This window comes from Gallus gallus, chromosome 15, assembly GCF_016699485.2.
Source record: "Gallus gallus isolate bGalGal1 chromosome 15, bGalGal1.mat.broiler.GRCg7b, whole genome shotgun sequence".
In the NCBI taxonomy this organism is placed as follows: Eukaryota; Metazoa; Chordata; class Aves; order Galliformes; family Phasianidae; genus Gallus; species Gallus gallus.
The window spans coordinates 40477-65411 of record NC_052546.1 but is presented as its reverse complement, the minus strand read 5'-3'; the positions used below and the strand labels follow the sequence as shown (position 1 = coordinate 65411).

Genomic DNA, 24935 nt, shown 5'->3' with positions numbered 1-24935 from the left:
TAGTACTGCCTGCATCTGGATATGAATTTGTGTGATTTTATGGCTTTGCAGCCTTTGTTCTCAGTGGTTTGCCTATGGAATATGTAACTTTTTAAATGTGAAAGAAGGAAGGTACTGTTGCCTTTTCTGCCCATCCTTTCATTCTGTTCCCAGTTTAAAGCTGCGTTCAGGGTTCCTGTGCTACTGTAACACTTTGGCAAATGATTTTGTTGTGGACAGCTTTATTTCTCACAACACACTGTGTTCTACGTAGAAGCTGATACTACTAGAACATGTTCTATGATGGCTCTAGAGTTTCCTTCAAGCGGAGTTTATGTGAATATTAATGCAGTTAAACCAGTACTCTGTAACACAAGTAACACAAATGTCTAGTTGTATATAAGATCTTAATGGATCTGGAATATTTGCACATATCTGGGTGCTCTTTCTGAAATGGAGAGGGCTTGCAGGTTAATAGGTAACTGTAGATTAGGCCTGTTTGAGATGATCCTTGGAACTACAATCTGTTGGCTTGTTTTCTGGGTCACAGAGTTAACAGTGAATAGAACAGCACTCTGAAAAACCATGCCATTTTAAAGGTAATGGTGGTTTTTCTCAGCTACCTGTGACAGCAATTGCAGTAAACTTGAAGCAAATTGGGAGAGCAAGTTTACAAACGTGCAGAATCAGTCTGCATGTTTGTGTGTTCCCAGCCATAGTCTCCAACCTAGACTAATAATGAAAGGATTCCTTGATAGCTAAGGTTCCAGGCACGAGAACCCTCATGTGATGGTACAGTTCCTAGACAAGGGCTTCATACATCTCCTGTTCGCTTCAATGTAGGTGGATAATCTTGATGCTTCTGAAAGCCTAAGAAAAGAAGAGGAACAAGTAACTGAACCTACTCCAATAGTATTTGGTATGTGAAATACTTGGTTTTAATTGATAACCTTTTGTCACTCTGATCAGTTTGTGGAGGTAACTTAAGTGACTTACTCCAAAGTAAGCTAGTTTCCAGAAGCTAGTAAAGTGATTGTCTCTGCTAGAAAAGCTGTGCCAGTTGAAAGGACATCTCACTCTTACAGTACAGCTAAAGAATTACTTCTCTTACATGGCTCAGAACACTAGCTTAGGAATAAGCTTTTAGTATAGTAACAGGAAAGGGGATACCAAGGTGTGCCCAACTCCAGAAATAACTTACACAAGCATGCTAATTCCTCCTACTGTTCCTGTCAAAGAGGAATGTGTCTGCTTTCTGCTTTTCCAAGTTGAAAGGCAGACTGGCTTTCTATTTCATTCATTTTGAGACAAAAGCAGTGAAAAAAAATGTAGCTGTCCTCAAGTGTGCTGCTATTTTAGAAGCCCTTCTGAAGAGGCGTTCTGCTAACAAGCATCTAGAAGTGGCTGGTAAGGGAAGGATGTGAATGGTTTACTGTCTGATATAAACGTTAACTTTAAAGTTAACATATGCATGAGGCATGTGTGCTCTTAGTTATGAAGAAAAATCTGTTGAGGTTTGTTCAGACTTTTTGCAGTACTTTCTAGATTAAGACCTAACAGACTGAACTAATTGCTTGAATTGCTTTACTATTCATTTCTGACCATGCACGGTGTTTAAATAGTATCAGTTTGGCTTTCAATATTGTCTCTTCAAAACAAGCCATCATTATTGCGCCCTCAAAAGCAGTTGATATTCCTCTTTCGTCTGAGCCCTGTCTTGCTTTTAGTTTTCTGGTAGCAAGAGCAGATGGCCTAAATGCCCACTCTGGTGCATGTTGAGTAATAATGTAACATGCTAATGTGTGCTTGCACCGTGGTCAATTTTTAGCTAAAAGCCTCATAATCTTGTCCCATAGTACAGCTAGCATTAGGAAAGCTTGGGTACATAAACTAACTCTTTTTTTTCTTTCCCCTCATGCTTTTCCAGGCCAGCAGTTGATGTTAACAGCAGGCCCCAGTGCAGTACCGCCCCAGACAAACTTTCCATATGGATTCACAGCACCAGGATTCACCCAGCCACCTGTTTATGGTTTCAATGTGTAACTAGCTCTCTGACAGACCTTCACTGTCTCTTCTTTCTTCCCTTCCCTTTGTAACTTCTCTGAGGAGCGTACAATGGTCCTAAAGGCACAGATGACCTGTTGTCTTAACACACTAGCTGCCCTGCTCAGTGAGGAGACTTCAACAGGATGCCTGTTACTGTTATTTATTGATTACTGTCCAATTACATTTCAACCTCTGAAAGGCAGCTTTTGTTAATAACATTGTGAGACTCTTGTCTGAAGTTAAGGCACTGTTTCACTAACTCATAGCAATAACTGCTTGAGGCCAGGGAGAAGAGAGCATATTTTTCTTTCTTTTGCAAAGCCCATTAAAGGTGGCTGGGAAATTGCCTGGTACCAAGTTGTTAAAAAGCTTTAGCTGAAGTTACTGAAGTAGCAGGGTTGTTAACAATTCAGTGAAGCATCTCCCTAATGAATTCATCTGACTACCCCATTTTGTTTGCAGTCTTGTGTGGAAAAAAAAAAAGGGGTTTTCTAATATTTGTGCTCTGAATGTTTAGAGGAATAATGGGAAAGTTTCCTTTTCTGGGCAACAGTGCCGCTGGGGTTCGATGCTGTTTGAGTCTGTTCTATATTTTCTGGAGTAGATCTGAAACTTAAAGAAAATAAATCTTCTCATGCCAGAGAGCAAATATTTCCCAGATCGTTTTTGTTTAACAAGAGGAGACCGTGTTACTTTTTGACATTTAATGGTACTAAAGGAAACTTGATCTATGTGTGGCAAGTGAATGTGGGAGTGTGTGTACAGCCTGCCAAAGTTGTAGAGGTGCAAGAGCACAGCATCAGAACTGAGAAGGGGGTACATTACTAAAACAGTGAGGCAGTAGGGAGGGACGTGATCCTGTCTTTTTATTTGCACCTTTAATTGGTTCTGGCATTGGCTTCCCGCCACGCTATGTTCTGACCTCGTCTGATGAGCAGTCAGCTCCATCTGAATCAACAAGATGCGGTGATTCAGTTCTGCTGTGCTGCAGTAGCATCAGTGGTGTCTACCACCCACCTCTTTCTTTTGAGAATGCCCATGGGGTTGTATTACTACTTTGTGCCGTTCTTCAAATACCTGTATCATTAACATTGTATGTACTTAGATAACAATGTATGATTTATGGTTATGAATCTTGTGCTAATCTTAATTATTATAAAAGTCCAACTATAAATGTAAATCTGCAGTATCTATTGTGTGGTTCTAGTCTTCGTATCTTGGGGGTGGGGTCTGGTTATTAGTAATAATTTGCCGCATCGGGTATCTTAATCTGACAGCTAAGGATGCCAGGCAGGAAAAAGGGAAACTTGTCAAAGCACATAACATGGAGGGCTCAGCAAGTGACTTAAAAGGGAGTAGTGGTCTCTTCACCAGACACATCAGCACATTTTTGTTATGTGTAGAGGTGATGCTGCAGGAGGTAGTCGCATGCTTATGTAGCTTCATTCATTGGTCTGGAAAATCATAAGTACAGTCTTGTGCTGGGGGAGATGCTACTGTTAGTCTTCTATGCTTTCTCCACTGAAATCATTAATCATTAGCAGCAGTGGTAGTGAGCTACACCTTTCATATCATATTCTACTTGAATGGGGCAAATCATCTTTAAATACCAACTAGTGTAGAATTAATCATAGAGTCATAGAATAGTTTCGTTGGAAGGAACCTTTGAGATCATCTAGTTCCAACCCTCAGCTATAGACAGGGGCACCTCCCACTAGACCAGGTTGCTCAAAACCCCATCCAGCCTGGGAAGTTTTAAAATCAGTAACTATAGACAATGTTTTTGCATAATTCTAACTATTATGTTGTTTCTCTTGCTTGCTGTACTGTGTGATAGAAATGGCAAAGGGATGTGGTACCTACCTTTTTAATGAAGGCCAGAATGCTCCAAGTGCTGATGTAATGCTTTGGTTTTGTGCTGATCAGCACTTGATGGCTAAGCTTGAAATACAGAGCAGCTAATGATTTCAAGCAAATCTGCACTTCATCCAGTCTTAGTCCTAGCAGGAGCTAGCTGGATAGCACACTGTTTTCCAGACAAACAGTGCTTATACTTTTGTAATCAGTTTCTTGTGGGTCAACAGCAGTTTGGGTGAGGCAGCTGGAATTAAAGACAAACTCTAAAATTAGTATAACTGTGGAAGTTTCCTTCTCCTCAAATTGAAAATCTAGTACAACCTTACAGTAACAATTACAAGCTATGTTGGAATACAGTAAACTGCTAGATTAAATACTAGAACAGAACATGACCTGTAGAAAACTGAGCTAGCCTAAGATTCTTTAATTGCTTTAGTCTAGAAATTTAATTACAGGAATGACTGGGTTCACAAAAAGGGTGAGGCTGTCAGCTCTCTTAAATAGTTGTGCTTCAGTTGGTCTCCTGGTATCTTAAGGTCTTGACGTGTATAATGGATTTTATAAGTTCTGTGATCATGTTCCACTCTAAAATGCATCCAGAAGCATACGCTCAACTGTTACTGTATGGCTGTAGCTAAAATGTGAAACAAATTCTTGCCCACCATTTAGTAGGAAGAATTAATCCAGTTTACAAAGTTGTGGTGTTCATCCAAGTTTTTCAGAAACTCATTATTTGCACCACATCTCCAATCGCTAATTCCTCTGGCTTTGCTGAGACGTGAATTGCTATCATGTGAAATGGATTGTTTGTGCAGAACTTGCTGCAGAGTACAGCATCTGGAGACTGCTAGGCTTGTGATATTGCAAAATAGTAACTTGCTTAAGAATCTACATAGTGTGCTTTACACAAATGTGCTGGTGGTTGTTGTTGGAGAAAGCAGGCTTTTGTGATTTCTCACAAAATGGGGATTTTTGTTACGGGGATTTTCCCCAAAATGGTGAAGTTTGGGCAACTATGGGTCTGGCATCAGATGACAAACAATTCACAAGCATTGCACTGCAGCCATTTTAATGTCTTGTGACCTAGGTGGAAATGGACCTCTCATCAAATAACTGTAAGGACACATGCTTATCTTGGCATAAAATTCCAACCAGTGTTCAGTTGCTCATTCTGAGCTGGCACTTACTGATATTCTTTGTTCCCTCACATTTTCAAGTGTTCCTAGTTTCTTTTGGTATAAACACCAAGTAAAGGGAAAGGGAAAGAAGAATGTCAAAAAGCTACTTTCGGAAGCAGAATTCTTTTATAGCTGCTGCTGTCTGCTCTGTTGAGCCAAATAAGCCAGCCCTGGAAATTGAGGAGGAATACGTCACTGGGGTAAGATCTGTTTCTTATTGTCTAAATTAAGTTGTGGTGTTTTACAAAACTGCTATTTCCCACCCCTCTTTTTAGAGAACTGTACAATTAGATGGTAGCGTAGCAGAAGAAAATGTTCTTAAGTTGTTTCATTGCATAAAAAAAAAATCTAGGTAGATAAAGTCTATTAAAATTAATACTAATTATGGAGGTGATACAGGAAAGATGGTAGTGGCTGTAAGGTGTGAAACTGAATTTTCTTTAGTTCCTTCAACTGACAAGGAAATTCAAATAACTTTTGTATTTGAACATATGATACACTCATGCAAAGCTGTTTTTTATGCTTCTGCATGGTTAAAGTTTCTGCTTGTGTTTGTGACATTTTAATTGGCAGGCTGGAACTTAGTCTTTGGGAGACTGTTAGTGTGATGAAAACAGCGTTGCCAGTGGATCTAATTTTCACTGAGAAAAAAATTGAGGCAAATCTTAGAACAAGTAGCATTGTACGTAACAGGTTTCCATAACAAAAAGTTTGGAAAGTGTGCATAAACCTTTGTGATTGAGCATATTTCTTATCTGTAGAACTGCTTCCCATTACTTTTTTTATCCTTTGTGTTCTATGTGGTTTTGCTTGTCACTGTTTCCAGTCTGAATATCTTTCTCCTTCTGTTTTACAGTGTACGCCAAGAGTGCTTCACTCTCATTTGTTCCCACAAAGTCAAATTGGGTCATCTTGAATCTGTGATAAAATGTTATGGAACGTAAAGCTGAAAAATGATTAACAACACGAGTTGCTTTGTAATGTGGGTGTGCAATTAGGTTATGGTTTGCAGAGTGAATTAGTACTTCCATAGCAACCTGCAGGTGTACCAGCTTAATGGACTTGGAGTTTTTAAAATTCTTTTACATTTTTTACTTCAACAAGCATTCAGCTTTCAAAGAGTTTTTTTTGCTTTCTTGTTCTTCTATATTGCATGTTTTCTGTGGATATCTTTCCAAAGGTAAGGATAGATCCTGACTCATGTTTTACTATTAAAACACTGTAAAATTGTTAGCGTGCATATAGTTCAGTCTATGTCTTTCAGTCTGGAGCCTTTTAGATCTTTCAGGAAGGTAGCAGAAACCATCAGTTTTCTTTCTAGCTAAAACAGATAATGTTGTCAGCTTTTCTAGTAACAAATTTGTATGAATTTGAAATGCAGTCACTGAAAGGTAAATTTTGTCTTCCTGTTATGTGTCAGAATGTATTTATTCAGTTAAGTGTTCTCCTGCATGGTTCGGTGAGTCAAGGAGAGGAGAGGTGTTGCTGTTTTTTCCCTGTCTGCTGTGGTTTTAATCAAGACTTCAAAATCTCTTTTTAACAAGGATTTCTAATGGGCTCTTAAGAGAGTCAGTCTTGATAATTGCATGTGTGTTCAAGTGGGAATGACGCAAGTTGTTTCAGGAGAGTATCATCTTTCTCACAGTCACAGAGCTTCCTGCTGCGCACACATCTGAAAGCTAGTGAAACATTGACTCACAAACATTCAATATGATCGTTTCTCATTGAAGTCTGTTATGCGTAAGATCTTTTATGCCTAAGAGAATTGTTTGCTGTGTCAGAGAACCTGAGAAGAAATAACATTTATTAATGTACCATAAAACTCCAAGTGATGTGGATTAATAATGCATGAGGAAAGTTCTAGTGGTTTGAGTTGTAGTGGTTCTGATGGTAGTGCTGTTTATTTAGTGAGGTGAAGAAATTTTCTGCTTCAAGGATATATAATAGAAAACTATTGGTCATTTCTGGACTTTGAAACCATGGTGTACTGTTGGGTGCTTGTGAGTTGTGCCAATAATGAAAAATTTGACAGATAGTCAGTATGGTCAAAGAAGGGATAAGTTGGAGCTGATCAAGCGTGGTCTTTGTTTATGGGCTTTCTAGAATCCAGAATATTATTTCTGCAATCACTGTGTTTTAAACAAACAAAAAAGCTATGAATGTTGCTTTCATCTGCGGTTTTCTTAGTTCTGACTGTTGAGGTCTGAGGAAGGAATACCATAAGGTGTACAGGCTGTAGTAGCACCTGGCTATGTCTTTAACAGTTCTCTCTGTTTCTGTGGCGGCAGAAACAAGTGCCAGCCAATAGCAGAGGAAATACTGTCTGACTACCAGGTGGCTGTTTCCATGAAAATTCCTGGATTGAGAGCTGTAAAATAGAGGACTTGGTATCCTGTTTCTAACAGTTCCTATGAGATACTGTTGACTGTATGAGTTTGGTCAAGATTTCACTTACATGAAAGTTGTAGGGATTTAGAGCACACCTCTTGCTGCTTCTGCTATTTCAGAGATTGCTTATCTTCCCTAAACACTATCTGCCTTCAGGCTTGCAGCTAACGGTTGCTGTTAGCAGCTTCCTGGAGGTCAGGCTGAGATGAGATGGCTTGCAATTTGTATACGATTAAATATGAATAATCCTTTCTCTTAGTTCAGCTAAGTAAGCACCCCTGGGCATCATGAGAATTAAACATGTGGTTAAGTATTTCCTCGGACAGGATAGGACTGTGCACCAGCCTTGCTGATTTGATTGTCTGGGAATCTGTCAACGTAGGTGTCTGTTGTGAAGGTAGTTGTGGGGTCACAACAGTAGGTTTGTGTGTAGACACAAGCATGCACAAATGTTATAATAATTTGACAGAAAGCTAGTGAGAAGTCACAGAAATCGATCAGAAGTCTGAATGTTTTTCTTTGTTTGCCATCTGTGAAAGGTTTTATCTTTTTTGCCATACCACTACTATGAGCCAGAGCATTGAGCAGCTGCTATGCATCTGGGATGGGGATTATGAGTTTTTAGTCTTCGTGTGTATTTCACATGCTGACTTTTTTTCCCTGTGCTGGATTTTCAGGTAGGGGTGACTCTATGTATCCATATAGCTCAGCTGAAGTCAGCATGACATAAACATTGAGCATCATGGTGGTGTTTAGCCCCCAGCTCTGTGCTTGTGTAGGGAGTCACTGCTCATGCAGAGCTGGGCTGAGGGGCACTCATACTGCTGGAGGAGTGCAAAGGTCTCTCTGGTGGTTTTGAAACTCAGTAGCACACTTGGCAGTGGAAACAGCAGTCAGGTGTATTGGAGTTTGGAGCTAAGAGCCTTCCTGTAAATCAAAGGAGCCTAGGTGTGATTTTTTTTTTTTTAATGCTGAAAGAGGTCTTTAGCTACCACATGGGGTGGCTTTCTCTGGGAGGACTGATCAGTGTGCTGGGTGGGTATGTGCAATGGGAGCAGGCATGTCATGCACGGGCTGTTCAGCTGTTGTCTTCTGTGAGCACGGGCTGTGCTGAAGATGTGTATGAGAGAGGTCTGCCCACTGCAGTCCCACAGACCAGGCAGGCTAAGGTTGTATCAAAGCCATTGCTATGAGACCACCTCAGTGGATGTGCCTCAACTGTTGTGAAACCACGTGTAGCTCTGGCTGCATCTGGGAGTGTTCTGCAGTGGATGGACTTGTTCCTGTGCTTTTACTTCTGGAAGGAGAAAGGCACTTCAGTTTCCTGAATGGTATTCCTGCAGGTGGTCTATTCATGGAGCTGCAGCTCTAGCACTTGCTGGGAGTTAACTTTCACTGACTGACTTGGCTGCCTGTGCATGGAGCCTTACTGAGGCAGGAATCACTTCTCAAAATGCATGCATTGCAAGTCTCAACAGGAATGTTCTGTGTGCACAGCTGGGGCGATTTCTTGCACAGCATTCCCTGTTGGGAGCAAGGAGGCTGCTCTGGCACAGTGCAGAATGCAGCTCCTTCCTGCCTCATCTCTCTGCAGCACTCCCTGCTTTCCCAGGTGGGAAGGAAGACAGCACTTCTGTAAACCCAGCTTTCACCTCTGCCTTCTGAAGGGCTGTGGGCCCAGCATCATGCACAGAACAGAAGCACACATGGTGCAGTGCGTGCAGGTGCATTACCAGTGGCAGATAATGGATCCCCAGTGGAACTACTCAGCATGACCTGAAAGAATCCCACATTCCTGTGTGCTCCCAGGCCCCCTTTTAGCTTGCATAATAGAATCGCTAAGGTTGGAAAAGACCCACAGGATCATCCAGTCCAACCATTTGCCCTTCACCAATGGTTCTAGCCTAAACCATGTCCCTCAACACAACATCCAAACGCTCTTTGAACACCACCAGGGTCGGTGACTCCACCACCTTTCTGGGCAGCCCATTCCAGTGCCTGACCACCCTGTCAGAGAAGTAGTATTTCCTCATGTCCAGCCTGAACCTTCCCTGGCACAGCTTGAAGCCATTCCCTCTAGTGCTAATTGAGAATGTTTAGGTTTCTCTTCAAAGCTATATAGTAGGCATTTGTGTGTGATGACTGCTTTGGGCTCTCCTTTCTTTGCCTTTATCATTGTTTGAGGTGAACTGGCTCTGGAGAAGCAAAACTACTTTAAAGCACTCTTTGTCTACAGGAGGCCAAATTTGCCTTCCTTCAGACACAGAGCAGCGTTAGGAAAACCTCACTGGTTTATAGGGGCATTCTATAGCAAGGTCTGGTTGCAATGAGCTCTGGGGGGTTCTGTTTGGAGACAGCGGTTTGTTGCTTTGCTTCAGCGGGACAAAGGCAGCGCCAGCAGAGTGACTCAGTGCTGCCTGGCCGACACCACCTTCCATCCGTCGGGAGCTTCTCTGATAGGTTACGAGCACGGGGAGAAAACCGCACTGGTGCCACGACTATGCCAAGGCTGCGTGCCGCCCCCTGGGGTGGAGGGCCCAGTCCCGCCCCGCAGCACGACATGAGGATGTGACGCCACCGGCACCGCCTCTCAGTGGGCGCGGCTCTGCCGTTCTGCCCTGAAATACGGCGGTGGCTGCAAGCAGCGTAGCAGCCGCGGAGTTCCGCGGCCATGCTCGTGCCTGCTGGTCCCCGCAGCCTCGCTGCTGCTGCCCCCGCCGGCAAGGCCAAGCTGACGCACCCCGGCAAGGCCATCCTGGCGGGTAAGCGCCCATAGGGCGGGGTGCAAAGCTGAGGGCGTGCCAGTCGTCAGCGTGGGAGTGGAGCCCCGGGAGCTGGGCTGGGGGTGCGGGGGGGCACCTCGGATAGCGAGTCCCTGCTTCGGGACGCGCCTTCCTGCCCGTGTCCATGGGATCGCGGCGGGCGCCGGAGCTGCCGCGCTTCCTTCTGCCCGCTTCTGAGCGGAATGGAGCCTAGGGCGGAGGCTCGTTCATCTCCTTTGTGGTTGCTCGTTCGCTTCCTACTCGCAGGACAGCTCCCAGAGCAGAGCTCAGCGCTCGCCTTTGAAACGTGCTCCCACCGACCTGACCTGACCGGCACGTCCCGAGCTGCTGTGTTGCAACCAACGTTCTCTCCTCCTCCTCCTCCGGCCGACGCTTTGTTCATCCGCCCGCTATCAGCCCTTAGCCCTTGGAGCGGCCCGGGACCGAGGGAAGGGGCTGTGCTCCCCGGCACTGAGCCTGGGCCTGGAATAGCCGTCGCGGGGCTGTGTCAGGGGTGGACGGAGAGCAGCGTTGGGATGCGAGTCTGCTCCTCGCTTGCAGCAAATCAGAATAATTGGTGAACGGGCATGCATCCAGCGGGCTCTGTGGCACTTTGTGTTACAAAGCACAGAAATGGGCAAGAGCTGCAGTTAACTCCCTGTGCCCTATCTGTAACTCTTGCCTGTCCCTGGGGCGTGCAATGAAGCTCTGGGGTCTGTGCTGACCTGAAGGTATTTGCTGCTTTTTCAGGGACCTTCCTGCTGTGCTCACAGCTCTGCTGCGAGGAGTTGAAGGGGCTGGGAGGCTGTGGGGCTGTGGTCCTTCTGCATTAGGTACCTTACTGCCATCCTGAGCCATGTGTGCCCTCTGCCAGAGCTAGCACTGTGCCACTGCCGCACAGCACCTTGAGCTTGGCAGTATGGGTCTACTGTCCTTGGAGGATGCCAGCAAAGCTCTTGCTGCCAAGAATTCTCACTGTCATCAAAGGCAAACAAAATGTTAAGAAATCATTTGTAAATGGACTCTTGTTTGTCCAAGAGGCTGCTGGGTGCTAGGGCAGCAGTCACCTTGTTGCCTCCCATCAAGCTGCTGAGAGTGCCACAGGCAGGGGGTCGAGGGCAGCCTTCCACATCACTACATGACAGTGCTTTGGCTTGCTTAAACTTTGTTAAAATCCTGCTAAACAAGCAGGCTCTGTGCTGAGATGGACATTTTCTGGTTATCTGGCTGCAGAGCTGTCTAGGCTGCTCTGAAGCTCTTCAAGCTTGGTTTTCTGGCACTGCACAGCTTGAGGCTGGCTCTCTGGAGCCCCATGCAGCAGGTGAATGCCTTGCTTAGGAGGCCTTTGATTATGGTGGGAGGCTTTGCTTGCCTAGAGCTAAGTGCAGCTCAATTTTTAGCTGCCTTTGAGGCCTGGAGTCTGCTCCTTTTCACAGATAAGCTGTTGCTGCTCTGCTCTGTTTGTCGACACCTTGGTGCTCTCCATGCTGTTCTGTTCTTGAATGCTGTCCTATACGGTGCTTGGCTTTAGAAGAGACAGAGGCAGCTGCAACTGCTGTTGTGGGGTTTGCTATGAGCAGTGAGTGCTGTTGGGAGCAGCAAGTGCACAGGGAGAGAGGGCAGGTGGTAGAGAGAGGGTTGTGGGTTAGGGCAGGGAGCCTCAGGGTCAGAAGAGGAACAAAGCAGCAGCAGAAGCTTCTGTTTCCTCTCGTTTGATAATCTGGTGTGATTTTTCTTAAGAAACGATACACCTATGGAAGAGAGCAGTCAAGGTCTTGAGGTGCTCAGGGTCTGAACCCAAGCATTGACAATGGGTATTCAGTGTTCACCTGCCTGCTGCTCCACAGGGCACCATCACCTTAGGGCTGACATCAGTGGTCAGAAGGAGCCATCCGTCCTCCTGGCAGCTATCAGCAGCATGCTGACAGCTCTGGGATGTTGCGGTGCTTCTCATTGCTAAGGGCTGCATGCATAGCATGCTAATGCTAGGGCCCCCCTCACACCCAGCCAGGAGGTGATGACCCTGTTCACATGCTGCATTCTCAAGGCTGATTCTGTCTGCAATTGTGTTTTGCTGTCGCTGTGCCCTGTGCTGATGGCAGAGGAGTGTGGACTGCCCCCAGGGCCTTGAGCCTAGCAGTGCTCTGCCATTTGCACTCAGTTTTGGTGACACCAGCATGGAACCACAACCTTGGGGGTGCTCAGGATGGCTGAGCTTGCACCAAGGTGAGGTTTGGGTGGTGCTGGGGCTCTAATCCTGTCATTACACTTGTAGTCAAGGAGTTGAAAATGTACTATAAAACAGATTATTGCAATATTATCCCATTAAGAAGGAAAAGGCAAAGATAAGGTGAATGAGTGAGTTGTGGCAGTTCAGGGAAGGTCTGGGCTCCCTGTCCCTAGGGCTGTCCACAGGACAAACAACCCACTGTGACGTAGGGGAACTCAGTGTTAGCACTGCTATGTGTGCCTGTGGGGTGCAGGGCTCCTGTCAGGCATGGGGCTGTTGCTGTAATGAAAGCATTTCCCAATCCACATGATGAAATGCAGCGTTCCCAGCTGGCCTTGCACCTATCAGATGGGAGCTCTTCCACGCCCCATGCTATGGGTGGACATGTTCTGAGGTTCTGACCCATTGTAGGATGCGTTTCCCATTCAAATAATACTGCAGGGGTGATCTTCAGGTGACCTGGTTTTGAGGAAGGGGCCATGCTGTCAGCGCAACCCCTCTCCACTCTCCTGAGCAGCATGGTATTGCCTTTCTCCAGACATGGTGCAACAGGGAAGATAAGGAGGTGCTGGTCTAGGGGGTATGTTGCAGGAGGAGGTGGCCAAGCACTGGGAGGGCTGCCAGATACTGCTGCCATCCCACCCACAGCCATCTCCTTGGAGCAAACTGGGACCTGGTGCTGATAGAGGAACTGTGGGAGCCTGTTGCACAACAGGGAGCAGCCTGTGGAACCTGTTTCACCGCCAAAGACATTGAAGATTTTCTCTCCTTGAAGAGCATAAGTTACGCTGGGGGAGATTTAGATTAGATGTAAGGAAAAAGTTTTTCTCTCAGAGAGTGGTTAGTCGCTGGATTGGCCTGACCAGGAAGGTGGTGGAGTTGCCGTCCCTGGCAGTGTTCAAGAGGTGTCTGGATGAGGAGCTATGAGATATGGTTTAGTAGCTTGTGGTAGTAACGGTGATGGGAGGGCGCGTCTTGGACTAGATGATCTTGTGTAGGTCCTTTCCAATCTTGTAATTCTATGATCCTGTGCTTCACTGCGTGCATGGGGTGGTACCGGTGTGGAGAGGATGGATGTGGGGCACCTGGAGGGCTCTGTGGCTGCAGGAGCAGACGAGCCCTGGCTGTGATTCCTGATTTGTAGCACCCTGCTGCTGGACTTTTTTTTTTTTTTTTTGGTGGTTTGTTTGTTTGTTTGTCCCAGCTGTAAAGGCTATCTGGGCTCACAGGGAAGGACACAAAAGTCCCCTGGCAAGGAAACAAGCCACGCGCTCTGGGTGCATAGTTAGTGTGAGGGGTAAAGCTCAAGGCAAAGACATGTACCTGGGGCTCCATAGGGGTCCCATTCCTTATCAGCAGCACTGGGCATGGACTAGCCCTACTACTACTGCCTGGCAGGCCATTGGAAATTATGTCTGCCCAAAAAAGGATCTTGAGAAAGCTGAAGGCAAGAAGAGCTCTTTGTTTGGAAATGGTGTGCTTGTGTGTCTATATGGGAAACTGCCCCTAGAATGGAGAGGCTGAGATTGCTCTCCAGGTGCCCACTTGTTATCAGAGCTGTGCAGGCACCTGCTGCTTCTGCTGATGCTTGGGCAGGAGCATGGAGCAGAGCAGCATACTATGCAGGGGTGGCAGAGAGCTACTGCCACCTTCTGTTCTCTAGCTCTTGGAAGGGTAGTGGCTGCTGCCTGTGGCTTTGCAGGGGCAGCACTCACCTTCCTTAAACGATGCAGCCCCATGGCTGTGTCATTCTGCCCCCAGCACCCATCCTGGGAAATGTTGCATGTCCCCAGGGTGCCCTGAGGAGCTACTGATGCTGTCCCCTAAATCCCTTGGGGTAGTTGCCCTTGTGCTGTCCTCACAATCCCTTTTCTCCTTCCTGCTGAGTCCTGGAGCTGTCACCCAGCAAAGCACAATCACAGTTATCCTGGGCAAGTAACACCGAATAGCTGTCAGGTGCATATCTCTCCTTCTGTAGCAGTGTTGTCTATGCTGGCTGTGCTGCAGGGTTCATGAGGGAGAGGTAAGAGGGTGGGGGGGAGGAGACGCAAAATCCTGGCGTGGCCCTGGAGGATGTCCTTGTGCTTCCTCCATCTCATCGGCTCATGGCTGAGGACCTTGGGTCGGAAGCACTGTGTGGGCTCCCTGCTCTTTCACCTCTCATGCAGACGCTGCTGGCTGCTCATGCTTACTCAGCAGTGTTGCAAGCACCGAAGCTCTGCTGGGTAAAGTCCAGGTAAACAGACAGCAAGGTCGCTGCACCCCTGCAAAGGTGGCACTTGGGAAGGAGCTGGAACTGGGCTGGCCTCAGGGGATGGGGTGGTTGATTTGCATAGAATGTGGCTTCTGCTGGAATTGAGTGGCACAGGGAAGGGAAGCTGAGGCAGCGGTGCAGAACCTGTGTTTTGCCTTGCTCTGCATCTGCAGGCTTGTGGCACAGCTCTGTGAGGGAAACAAGGTGTGCCAGGTCTCCATGAGGGATGATGCCCCCAAGATGCTGCCAGTCTACAGCCTTAGAATTGCATTCTGCTTTGGCTCTCCCACTCTGGGAGCTAACATGCACTCAGTAGCCTGCCTCTCGTGGGGTTGGTGCTGCTGATAGCTGAGTGCTGCTATAGCCTTGGCTGTGCTGTGCATTGAGACTGTCTTAATGCTCTAATCAGTGTTTGGCAGCTCCCTTGTGTGGGACAGCCAAAGTGGGCTGATTGAAGTTGTACTTCCATACCTACGTGGTGCCTCTGTGAGTGGGCTCCTGCCAGGTGTGGCTTGGCAGTAGGTTCAGGTGGCTGTGCCAGGTTTGTAAATGGCTGCATTGGCTCCTCACCTCTGCATCTCCAAAGGGAGCAGCACCTTTGAGTAGGGGCACTGTAGCGCTGACTGGGTTTGCTCTGCCTATTCCCCACTGTTTTGCCTGATGCCTTTTGCATTAATACTGGTCACAGGGCCCTGGTGAGGAGGAGGATGCCACATCCTGGCCTGGCCCAGGTGCTGTGAGGTGTTGGGTTGAGCATTGTGAGGCCACATCTGTGGATTCTGTAGTACCCATGAGGTCTGGGCTCAGTGCAGCACTACTGTAGCTCCAATTCCACCTTCTCTTTTCTAGGTGGCCTTGCTGGAGGCATTGAGATCTGCATTACTTTCCCCACTGAGTATGTGAAGACACAGCTGCAGCTGGACGAGAAGGCCAACCCGCCTCGCTACAAGGGCATTGGTGAGACCAAGGGGCCTGAGGGCATCCTGGGGGGGCTAGGGGTGTCCCTTGGTGTGTGCTACGTGTGAGTGACACCGCTGTGCTCTGCCCCAGGGGACTGCGTGAAGCAGACTGTCCGTGACCATGGTGTCCGGGGGCTGTACCGTGGGCTCAGCTCACTGGTGTATGGCTCCATCCCCAAGGCAGCTGTCAGGTGAGTGTGTCATGGAGGTCCCTGGACTGCTCTCCTGACAATGACCTCGGTCTCAGCATTACCAGTAGTTTCTGGTCCCTTGCTGGGACTGTCACCCTGGCCTCTCCACAGGTTTGGCATGTTCGAGTTCCTCAGCAACCAGATGAGGGATGAGCAGGGCCGGCTGGACAGCACGCGGGGCCTTGTCTGTGGGCTGGGTGCTGGTGTGGCCGAAGCTGTGATGGTGGTGTGCCCCATGGAGACCATCAAGGTGGGCGGTGGACAGGGGCCCCCTGCTCATGGCATCTTCCCCAGAGGAGCACCAGGCTGCATCACTTTATTTGGGCCCAACTCATTATCTTCCCACAGGTGAAGTTCATCCATGACCAGTGCTCCTCCAAGCCAAAGTACCGTGGCTTCTTCCATGGTGTCAGGGAGATTGTTCGAGAGCAGGGTGAGTAATGGGAGTAATGGCCAAGGGCTTGGGTCCTGCAGGAGCCCATTGAGGGGGCCAGGGCTGTGCATGGGGCTGTGGACCCACTGGAATGAGTTGGGGACAGGGCTGGTGCTCTCCTTCAACATCCTCCATTGCTGTAGGGCTGAAGGGGACCTACCAAGGCCTAACTGCAACTGTCCTCAAGCAAGGATCCAACCAGGCCATCCGCTTCTTCGTCATGACGTCCCTCAAGAACTGGTACAAAGGTACCATGTCCCTATGTTCCCACAGTGCTGTGCTGGCTATGCTGCCAGTCCCATGTTGCAGGGGTTGAGGTTCCCCCTGCAAGACCCCAAGCTTCCCCGGCCTCTCATGATGGAGTGAAATGAAGGCCAGGGACAGAGTGTCCCATTTCCAGGCTTTGTCACCACTTTCAGACCTCTCCTCCTCTCCAGGAGATGATCCCAACAAGGTCATCAACCCCTTCGTCACAGGCGTGTTTGGAGCCCTCGCAGGAGCTGCGAGCGTCTTTGGCAACACACCCTTGGATGTGGTTAAGACCAGGATGCAGGTGCAGCGCTGTAGCATGGAAATGCCATGCACCCACTGTTTCCACCTAATCGCTCCAGGGTACCCCAGCTCCAATGCCTGACTCTTCTTTTCCTTTCCTGCAGGGCCTGGAGGCACATAAGTACAAGAGCACCTGGGACTGCGCCTACCAGATCATGAAATATGAAGGGCCCCTGGCGTGAGTGCTCCCGTAGACCTGGGGCTGGGTCATGGGGTGTTATGAGATAATACTGGGGACAAGCAGATACAGAGTGAATGATAAAGAGAAGATAAGCATGGGCCCTGCACAAGGATGACATACGAATTTGGGTGTTTTTGTAGCAGAAATAGTCTGGCCAGCAGGACTAGGGAAGTGATGGTCCCCCTGTACATACCATTGATGAGGCTGTACCTTGAGTGCTGTATTCTTTTTGGGACCCCTTCCTGCGTGAAAGACATTGAGGCCCTGGAGCATGCCCAAGGAAGGGCACAGAAGCTGGTGATGAGTCTGGAGCACAAGTCTTGTGGGGAGTGGCTAAGGGAACTTGAATGGTTCAGTGAAGTGGAAGAGGCTAAGGGGTGATCTTATTCACCTCTTTAATTTGTTGACCTCTTCAGCTACCTGAAAGGAGGTTGTATTGAGGTGAGAGTCAGTCTCTTCTCCCAGGTAACGATGATAGATTGAGAGGTAGTGGCTCAAGATGCACCTTGGAGGGGAGGTTCAGGTTGGGTATTAGGAAAAACATTCACCAAAAGAACGGTGAGGCATTGGAAGAGGCTGCCCAGGGAGGAGGTGGTGGAGTCACTGTTCCTGCAGGTGTTCAAGAAACACAGATGTGGCACTGATGAACATGGTTCAGTGGGCATGATGGTGATGGGTTGACAGTTAGACTAGATGATCTTTAGGGGTCTTTTCCAACCTTAATGCTTTTATGATTCTAAGCAAGGATGAGAGCAGTGAGGAGTGACTATGTGTGGAAGGGTTGAGGCACCGCTGGTGCATCCTCATGATCCTGCCTTACCCCTCAGTCCTCTTCATCCCCACAGGTTTTACAAGGGCACCATACCCCGCCTGGGCCGTGTCTGCCTCGATGTGGCCATTGTCTTTGTCATCTATGATGAGGTGGTCAAATTCCTCAACAAGGTCTGGAAAACAGACTGAGTGGCTCCGCCAGTGCCGCCGGGCTGCAGCTGGAAATCTATGACCAAGTGCGGAGCTGCCAGCAGCACGGCCAAGGGTCCAAGTCTACCGTACGCGTCTGTGGACTGGGAGCACCACTCAGTGCTCCGTACACCTGTGCCCTTTATTTATAGCAGTGAGCTGAGGAGCAGTTACATTATCAGTTGTGTGTGAAAATGGCCCAGGGAGCAGGGCAGAGGCTGTTGCCAGCATTCCAGGCTGTGCCCCCAGACAAGGCTGGAATCCTGACATCGCACCTCAGGTACCACTCATCCTGGGGTGCTGAGCACAGCCAGTTCCTGACATTACTCAGACCCTTAATTTTCCCTACCATGGGGACAGCATTTGGGAGAACCAGGTGCCCCCTGCTTGCAGTTTACAGTTGAGACGTGTGCGAGAGAGGGGGGGTGGAGGCACAGCCCCTGTCTCAGACTTGGCCCCTTGGCCTGTCCCCTCGGTGAGGGGCAACCTCCAACATAAAGCCCTTCTTCCACATTCCCATCCTGCCCTCTCATTGCTCTCCAGGGCAGCCCCTAGCTGCCCCTCTAGCTTTCAGACCCAGTACTAACACCTGTGCTACTCCAGCCTTTGTGCCAAAAGCTCCCTGGGGGGAGCAGATGCAGAGCTGGAGCTGCTCCCCCCCTTCATCGTGTTGTAACATGTACAGCATTAATACTAGTTCATGGGAGGGCAAAGGAAGAAAAAGAGAGCCTGGGAGCAATTTTCCTTTGGCTTTCTTCTCTGAAGCCAGTGAGGGTTGGTTGTTTTTTTTTTGTTTTTTGTTTTTTAATTATTATTCTGTTTTACACTTGCAATTTGAATAAAATCAGTCTGGCTTTAGTGGGTGCAGTACATGTGGCATTGCTGGCCATGGGGGTTGGGAAATGCTGTCATTATGATGTGCTGCAGGTTGGGGATGCACTGTATTGGGGCCGGGTCACCAAAGCAGAAGGGAACTTACTTCCCACATCTGGGCAAGGGGATTCTCCACAGCTACACCTTTGCCAGGGTGCTCCAGCCCCAACAAAGGTAATTTCCTCCAGAGGAGAAGGCCCCATACGGATGACTGGGGTCACCCACAGTCTCAGTCAAATCCTACATCATCTGCAGCAAGAAAATAGCCACATACTAAAATACAGAAAAGAAAGAGACCAACATGAGAGACAAGGTGCAGTGCAGAAGTAAGGGCTGGCACAGAGCGTGAGCGCACACCATGGCCTGCAGCAAGGCCAGGAGCTGCTGGAAGGCAGAGGGAAAAAACCCTTCCACACCTTCAGTGGAGCTGCAGCCCCAGGTGCCCCTGAATGCTTATGGGTCTCAGGTAGCACCTGCTGTGTGCTCAGCAGCAGGTACAGTTTGAGCATGGTATGCATGCTCTCTTCCTCCAGCTTGGCCTGACTTAAGGAGAGCAAAGCAAAGTACATGCCCTGGAAAGGAGTTGGAGAGGTCCCAAGGATGACAGTGGCACTGCTCCCTTTGTACATAAAGCTCGCCTGGCACAAGGAGGGGTCCTCTTCTTTGTTAAGGTCTCCAGGTACTATCTTAATGTTATCTCTCTAATAATGATGTTTAATTGATTTGATTAGGTTGGACTCATTTGATTTTTGCAAAACACCTTTAATCACTTTGCAAATTCTCCATCATTATTAACAGAACGACCATGTGTATTTTCAGCAATCTGAGTTTTATTTTTGGATTTTTTTTTTTAAATGCAAGAAAGGCATTTGTGGCTAAAAGAAAAAAAAGTACATTAAAAATATTGTAGTGGAAATGCTAAGTCATGGCATGAAGCACTGATTGAGCACCTGGTGGGAAGGCAGGGCCAACCCAGGGGAGATCTTAAGCAACTGTTGCAGTCCATGCAGACCTATATAGTTGGGGAGTGCTTGGTAAGGACAGCCCCCTAGCCCCAGGCTGCAGCTGGACAAGCTTCCTCTGTGTGCCCAGGCTGTGGGCTGTGCAGCTGTGCCTGGCTGCACTGCATCAGCCCAGAGCCCCCTGCCTGCGCTGCAGCTGCATCGCTGCTTCCTTTCCTTCCACACAAAGCCGCAGGGGTTATCCTGCAGATCCGTGTTCACCCCCACAATGCTGGACAAGACCTTTGACAATGGGATGGAGGAGTCCCATCTTCCTGGTTTCCCTCTGCTTAGAAACAAAGAGATCTCCCTCTGCTTGAGAAGCAGCATGCACCCTGATTGGATGAGCAGGAAGCAAAACAACACTGATTGGTTGGGAGGAGAAAGAGGAAGTAGCACGGCGTTCTGATTTTTTTTTTTCTTGGCTTAAAAGGATGTTGTGCTGCTCCCTAATTGGTTGAGAGGAAAAGAATGGGAAGCAACACCAGGCTCTGATTGGTTGGGCCGAAAAGGATGGGAATCTGTGCTGCGCTGTAATTGGTTAGGATATAATGGACAAGAAGAGGTGCTGTACTATGGCTGGGCTGAATAGGGCTGGATGTGGTAATATGGTCTGATCAGTAGGGCTGAAATGAGAAGAAAGGTCTGCTGCACTTTGGATGTGCTGAAAAGGGCAAAAAGCTGTGCTGAGATATGATTAGCTGGTCAGCAAAGCAGCAGGAAGCAGCATCATGCTCTGATTGATTGGGCAGAAAAGGACTGGATACAGAAATGAGTTTTTATTTGTTGGTCAGTAAAGAAAGGGAAGCAACAGTCTGCTTTAATTGCTGGGGATGAGAAGGGCAGAATGGAACACAGTCCTCTAATTGGTGCGGCTCAAAATGGTGGAATGCAACACCATTCTTTGATTGGTTGGTTTGACAAGTGTTGGCTGCTGTGCCACGCTTTGATTGGATGGACTGTAATAGGTGTGAAGATGAGCTGGTCACTGGTGGAGTGGAAAAAACCTATAAGCAATACCGTACTCTGATTAGTTGGACTGAAAAGGGTGGGATGCAGCAATGCGCTATGATTGGTTGGTCTGAAAAGGCCTGGAATCATAGAATGGCCTGGGTTGAAAAGGACCACAACGATCATCTCCTTCCAACCCCCTGCTATGTGCAGGGTCTCCAACCAGCAGCCCAGGCTGCCCAGAGCCACACCCAGCCTGGTCTTGAATGCCTCCATGAATGGAGCATCCACAGCCTCCTTGGGCAACCTGTTCAGTGCATCACCACCCTCTGTGTGAAAAAGTTCCTCCTAACATCTAACCTAAATCTCCCCGTCTCACATTAAAACCATTCCCCCTTGTCCTATCACTGTCCACCCTCCTAAACAGCCATTCCCCTTCCTGTTTATATGCTCCCTTCAAGTACTGGAAGGCCATAATGAGGTCGCCCGGGAGCCTTCTCTTCTCCAAGCTAAACAACCCCAGCTACCTCAACCTTTTTTCATAGAAGAGGTGCTCCAACCCTACGATCTTAGTGGCCTTCCTCTGGACTCGCTTTAAGAGCTCTGAGCCTTTTTTGTGTTGGGAGCGCCAGGCGCCAAGCCCATGAAAGTTCTTTCCGCCGTCTCTGCTGCCCTAACGTGGCCAAAAGGCAAAACTGCGTTTGTCTGTATTTGGCGACACGGAAGCAAGGAAGCATGCGCGCCGTGAGACAAGACGCTAACGTACTGCTGCGCGGTAAGTGGCGCATGCGTAGTGGTGACTCGAGACGAGCGCATGCGTGTTGCCGTACCCAGACTAGCGCATGCGTACTGGGGTGTGGAGACAGACACATGCGTAGTGCTGTGTCAAGAGTGGCGCAAGTATATTGGTGGGCTGCAACTGGCCAATGCGTATAGCAGTATTAAGAAATGCGCAGGCGAAGTGCATATTAGGAACTGCCCCAGGCGCAGTCCAAGCTCAATGCTGGCACAACCGCAGGGCACTTCGGAACCAAGCGCATGCGCACCGAGTACAGAGAACAGGCGCATGCGCAATGCATGCCTAGAATTGGCGCATGGGCATTCCTGTCCCGGAGCTAGCGCGTGCACAGTGCGGACTCCGCCCAGAACCACACTGCGCATGAACCAGCTCCTGGACAGCAACGCGCATGCGCCAGGCCTAAAAAGGAAAAAAAAAAAAAAAAAAAAAAAACCCACAGAACGCATGTGCCAGCATTGAGACAGCTCTGCGCAATGCGCATGCGCCAGAATTGACACCCACCCCCCCCCCCCCCCCAAACACTACATATGCGCAGTTACAGAGACTGAACCGCGCACCAGCATCGAAACAGCACTGAGCATGCGCCAGCTCCGACACAATACTGCGCATGCGCCACTACCGAAACGAAAACGCGCATGCGCTGACACCAGGAACGCAAAACACATGCGCCAGCGCCGAAACTATAATGCGAATGCGCAAGAATTGACCAAACCTGGCGCATGCGCAGAGCGTTCGCAGAGATGGAACATGCGTTCCGCCCCCCTCGAGGCACGCGCATGCGCCTTGCTATCTCGCTCCCGGCTCATGCGCTCTGCTATCCCGGAGCTTGCGCGTGCGCGGTGCCATCTCTGTGCTGGTGCATGTGCGGACTGATCTCGGAGATGGCGCATACGCCTTGTACCCCCCCCCCCCGGAGATGGTGCATGCGCCGTGACTTCTCGGAGCTTGCGCTTGCGCTCTCCTCTCTCTTCTCGGGACTGGCGCATGCACCCTGCCTTCCCGAAGCAGGTGCATGCGCCCGGCCCTGCCGGAGATAGCGCATGCACAGTGCCTTCTAAAACGTAGCGCATGCGCTGTGCCATCCAGGAGCGGGCGCATGCGCCTGGCCTTTACTGGGAGGACGCATGCGCTGTGCTTCCCGGAAACTAGCGCGTGCGCAGTTCCCTCGCAAAGCTGGCACAAGCGCTGTGCACGCTCGGAGATGGCGCATGCACTGCTCCATCCCGGCGCTGGCGCATGCGCCTTGCCCTCCCGGAGCAGGCGCGTGCGCGGTGCCTTCCCAAAACTGGCGCATCTGCCGTGTCATCACACTACAAGCGCATGCACCGTGCCATCTATGCGCTGGCGCATGCGCTATTCGATCCCGGCTCTGGGGCATAGGCCTTGCCCTACCGGGGGTAGAACGTGCGCCATGCCTACCCGGAGTTAGAGCGTGCGCACAGCCCTCTCGGGGTGTACGCCTACGTACTGCAGACACGAATACTGCGCATGCATCCTGCGCTCTTCCGGCTCGCGCAAGCGTACAACCGCCGCAAGTTCCACGCATGCGTACAGTCGTCTCGGAGCTGGCGCATGCGTACAGCCGCCTAACAGTTCGCACATACGTATTCCAGATTTTATACTCGCGCATGCGTACTAACGTCTATAAACTCGCGCATGCGTGCGACCGTCTCGCGGCTCGCGCATGCGTACTGCCCTCTCGAAGTTCGCGCATGCGTACTGCTTTCCATAATGTAGCGCATGCGTACTGCCGTCTTTAATGTCGCGCATGCGTACTACAGTATATAATGTCTCGCATGCGTATTGCCGCCTCGCGGGTCGCGCAAGCGTACTGCCGTCTATAATGCCTCGCATGCGTAGTGCCGTCTCACGACACGCACATGCGTGCTGCCGTCTATAATGTCGCGAATGCGTACTGCCGTCCATAATGTCGCGCATGCGTAATGCCGTCATTAATGTCGCGCATGCGTACTGCCGGCTATGATGTCGCGCATGCGTACTACCGTCTCGAAGACTGCGCATGCGTACTGCCGTTTCGGGACTCGCGCATGCGTACGGCAAGCGCATGCGTACTGTCGTCTATGGGCTCGCGCACGCGTACTGCCGCCTATAAGGATGCGCATGCGCAGTGCCGTCTATAATGTCGAGCATGCGCACTGCCGTCTACAGTGCGGCGCATGCGTACTGCCGTCATACGGCATGCGCATGCGTACTGCCGTGTCGAAGCCGGCACATGCGCAGTGCCGTCTATAGTGTTGCGCATGCGCACTGCCGTCTATGAAAAAGCGCATGCGTATTGCACTCATTAGGCTCGCGCATGCGTACTGCCTTCCATAATGTCGCGCATGCGTACTGCCGTTCATACTGTCGCCCATGCGTACTGCCGTCTATGGTCTCGCGCATGCGTACTGCCTTCCATAATGTCGCGCATGCGTACTGCCGTTCATACTGTCGCCCATGCGTACTGCCGTCTATGGTCTCGCGCATGCGTACTGCCGTCCATAATGTCGTGCATGCGCACTGCCGTCTATGCTCGCGCGCATGCGTACTGCCGACCATAATGTCGCGCATGCGTACTGCCGTCTCGAACCTCGCGCATGCGCAATGACGTCTATAGTTCCGCGCATGCGTACTGCCGTCTTTCACTTCCCGCATGCGTACTGCCGTCTCGAAACACGCGCATGCGTACTGCCGTCTATGGTCCCGCGCATGCGCACTGCCATCCATACTGTCGCGCATGCGTACTGCCGTCTATGGTCTCGCGCATGCGTACTGCCTTCCATAATGTCGCGCATGCGTATTGCCTTCCAGAATGCCGCGCATGCGTACTGTCGTCTTGGTGCTCGCGCATGCGTACTGCGGTCTCGAAGCCCGCGCATGCGCAGTGCCGTCTATAGTGTTGCGCATGCGCAGTGCCGTCTATAGCGCTCGCGCATGCGTACTGCCGTCTTTAACTTCGCGCATGCGTACTGCCGTCTCGCTGCTCGCGCATGCGTACTGCCGTCTCGAAACCCGCGCATGCGCAGTGTTGTCTATGGTCTCTCGCATGCGCAGTACCGTCGATAGCCTCGCGCATGCGCACTGCCGTCTTTAAATTCGCGCATGCGTACTGTCCTCTCGCTGCTCACGCATGCGTACTGCCTTCCATAATGTCGCGCATGCGTACTGCTGTCTATGGTCTCGCGCATGCGTACTGCCGGCCATAATGTTGCGCATGCGTACGGCCGTCCATTAATGTCGCGCATGCGTACTGCCGTCCATAATGACGCGCATGCGTACTGCCGCCTATAATGACGCGCATGCGCACTGCCTTCCATAATGTCGCGCAGGCGTACTGCCGT

General features: G+C 49.5%; 2 protein-coding genes and 1 non-coding gene across 14 annotated transcripts in view; all 3 read left to right on the top strand.

The window, feature by feature from the left end:
* Positions 1–3214, top strand: part of CLTCL1 (clathrin, heavy chain-like 1) — a 38898-nt gene extending 35684 nt beyond the window's left edge. For 3 of the 10 annotated variants that reach the window (XM_015275696.4, XM_015275695.4, XM_025155585.3), the window contains 3 exons: positions 823–898; positions 1294–1386; positions 1907–3214. In XM_015275696.4, coding sequence (XP_015131182.1) covers positions 823–898; positions 1294–1386; positions 1907–2022 — 285 coding nt within the window. In that variant the 3' untranslated portion in view covers positions 2023–3214. Of the gene's footprint in view, positions 1–822; positions 899–1286; positions 1387–1906 lie in introns of those variants that run through there. The other 7 variants (XM_040648288.2, XM_015275697.4, XM_415060.8 and 4 more) reach the window with 5 other exon arrangements.
* Positions 3215–6029: 2815 nt separating this feature from the next.
* On the top strand, positions 6030–19765 carry SLC25A1 (solute carrier family 25 member 1). Of its 3 annotated transcripts, XR_006931541.1 has the most exons (10): positions 10097–10210; positions 15544–15651; positions 15745–15844; positions 15956–16094; positions 16193–16277; positions 16421–16525; positions 16715–16830; positions 16934–17007; positions 17856–18250; positions 19377–19765. XR_006931541.1 is itself a non-coding variant. In XM_025155588.3 (9 exons), the coding sequence occupies exons 1-9, from the start codon at positions 6117–6119 to the stop codon at positions 17968–17970; spliced, it is 966 nt and encodes a 321-aa protein (XP_025011356.1). In that variant the 5' UTR covers positions 6030–6116; the 3' UTR covers positions 17971–18828. The 3 variants fall into 3 exon arrangements, 2 of the variants coding, with proteins under 2 accessions (XP_025011356.1, XP_415059.2); XM_025155588.3 differs by lacking the exons at positions 10097–10210; positions 19377–19765 and adding an exon at positions 6030–6240 and having other exon boundaries at positions 17856–18828; XM_415059.8 differs by lacking the exon at positions 19377–19765 and having other exon boundaries at positions 17856–18828.
* Positions 17045–17146, top strand: LOC112533525. The gene has a single exon (XR_003077922.1). It is a non-coding gene; the product is annotated as a U6 spliceosomal RNA (small nuclear RNA).
* Positions 19766–24935: the final 5170 nt, after the last annotated feature.

Coding starts and splice junctions, on each gene's coding strand:
- SLC25A1 (XM_025155588.3), top strand. CDS start 6,117: ATGGACTTGGAGTTTTTAAAATTCTTTTACATTTTTTACTTCAACAAG. Junction 15,652..15,744: donor GCCTCGCTACAAGGGCATTG/GTGAGACCAAGG, acceptor GCTCTGCCCCAG/GGGACTGCGTGAAGCAGACT. Junction 16,095..16,192: donor GCCCCATGGAGACCATCAAG/GTGGGCGGTGGA, acceptor ATCTTCCCACAG/GTGAAGTTCATCCATGACCA.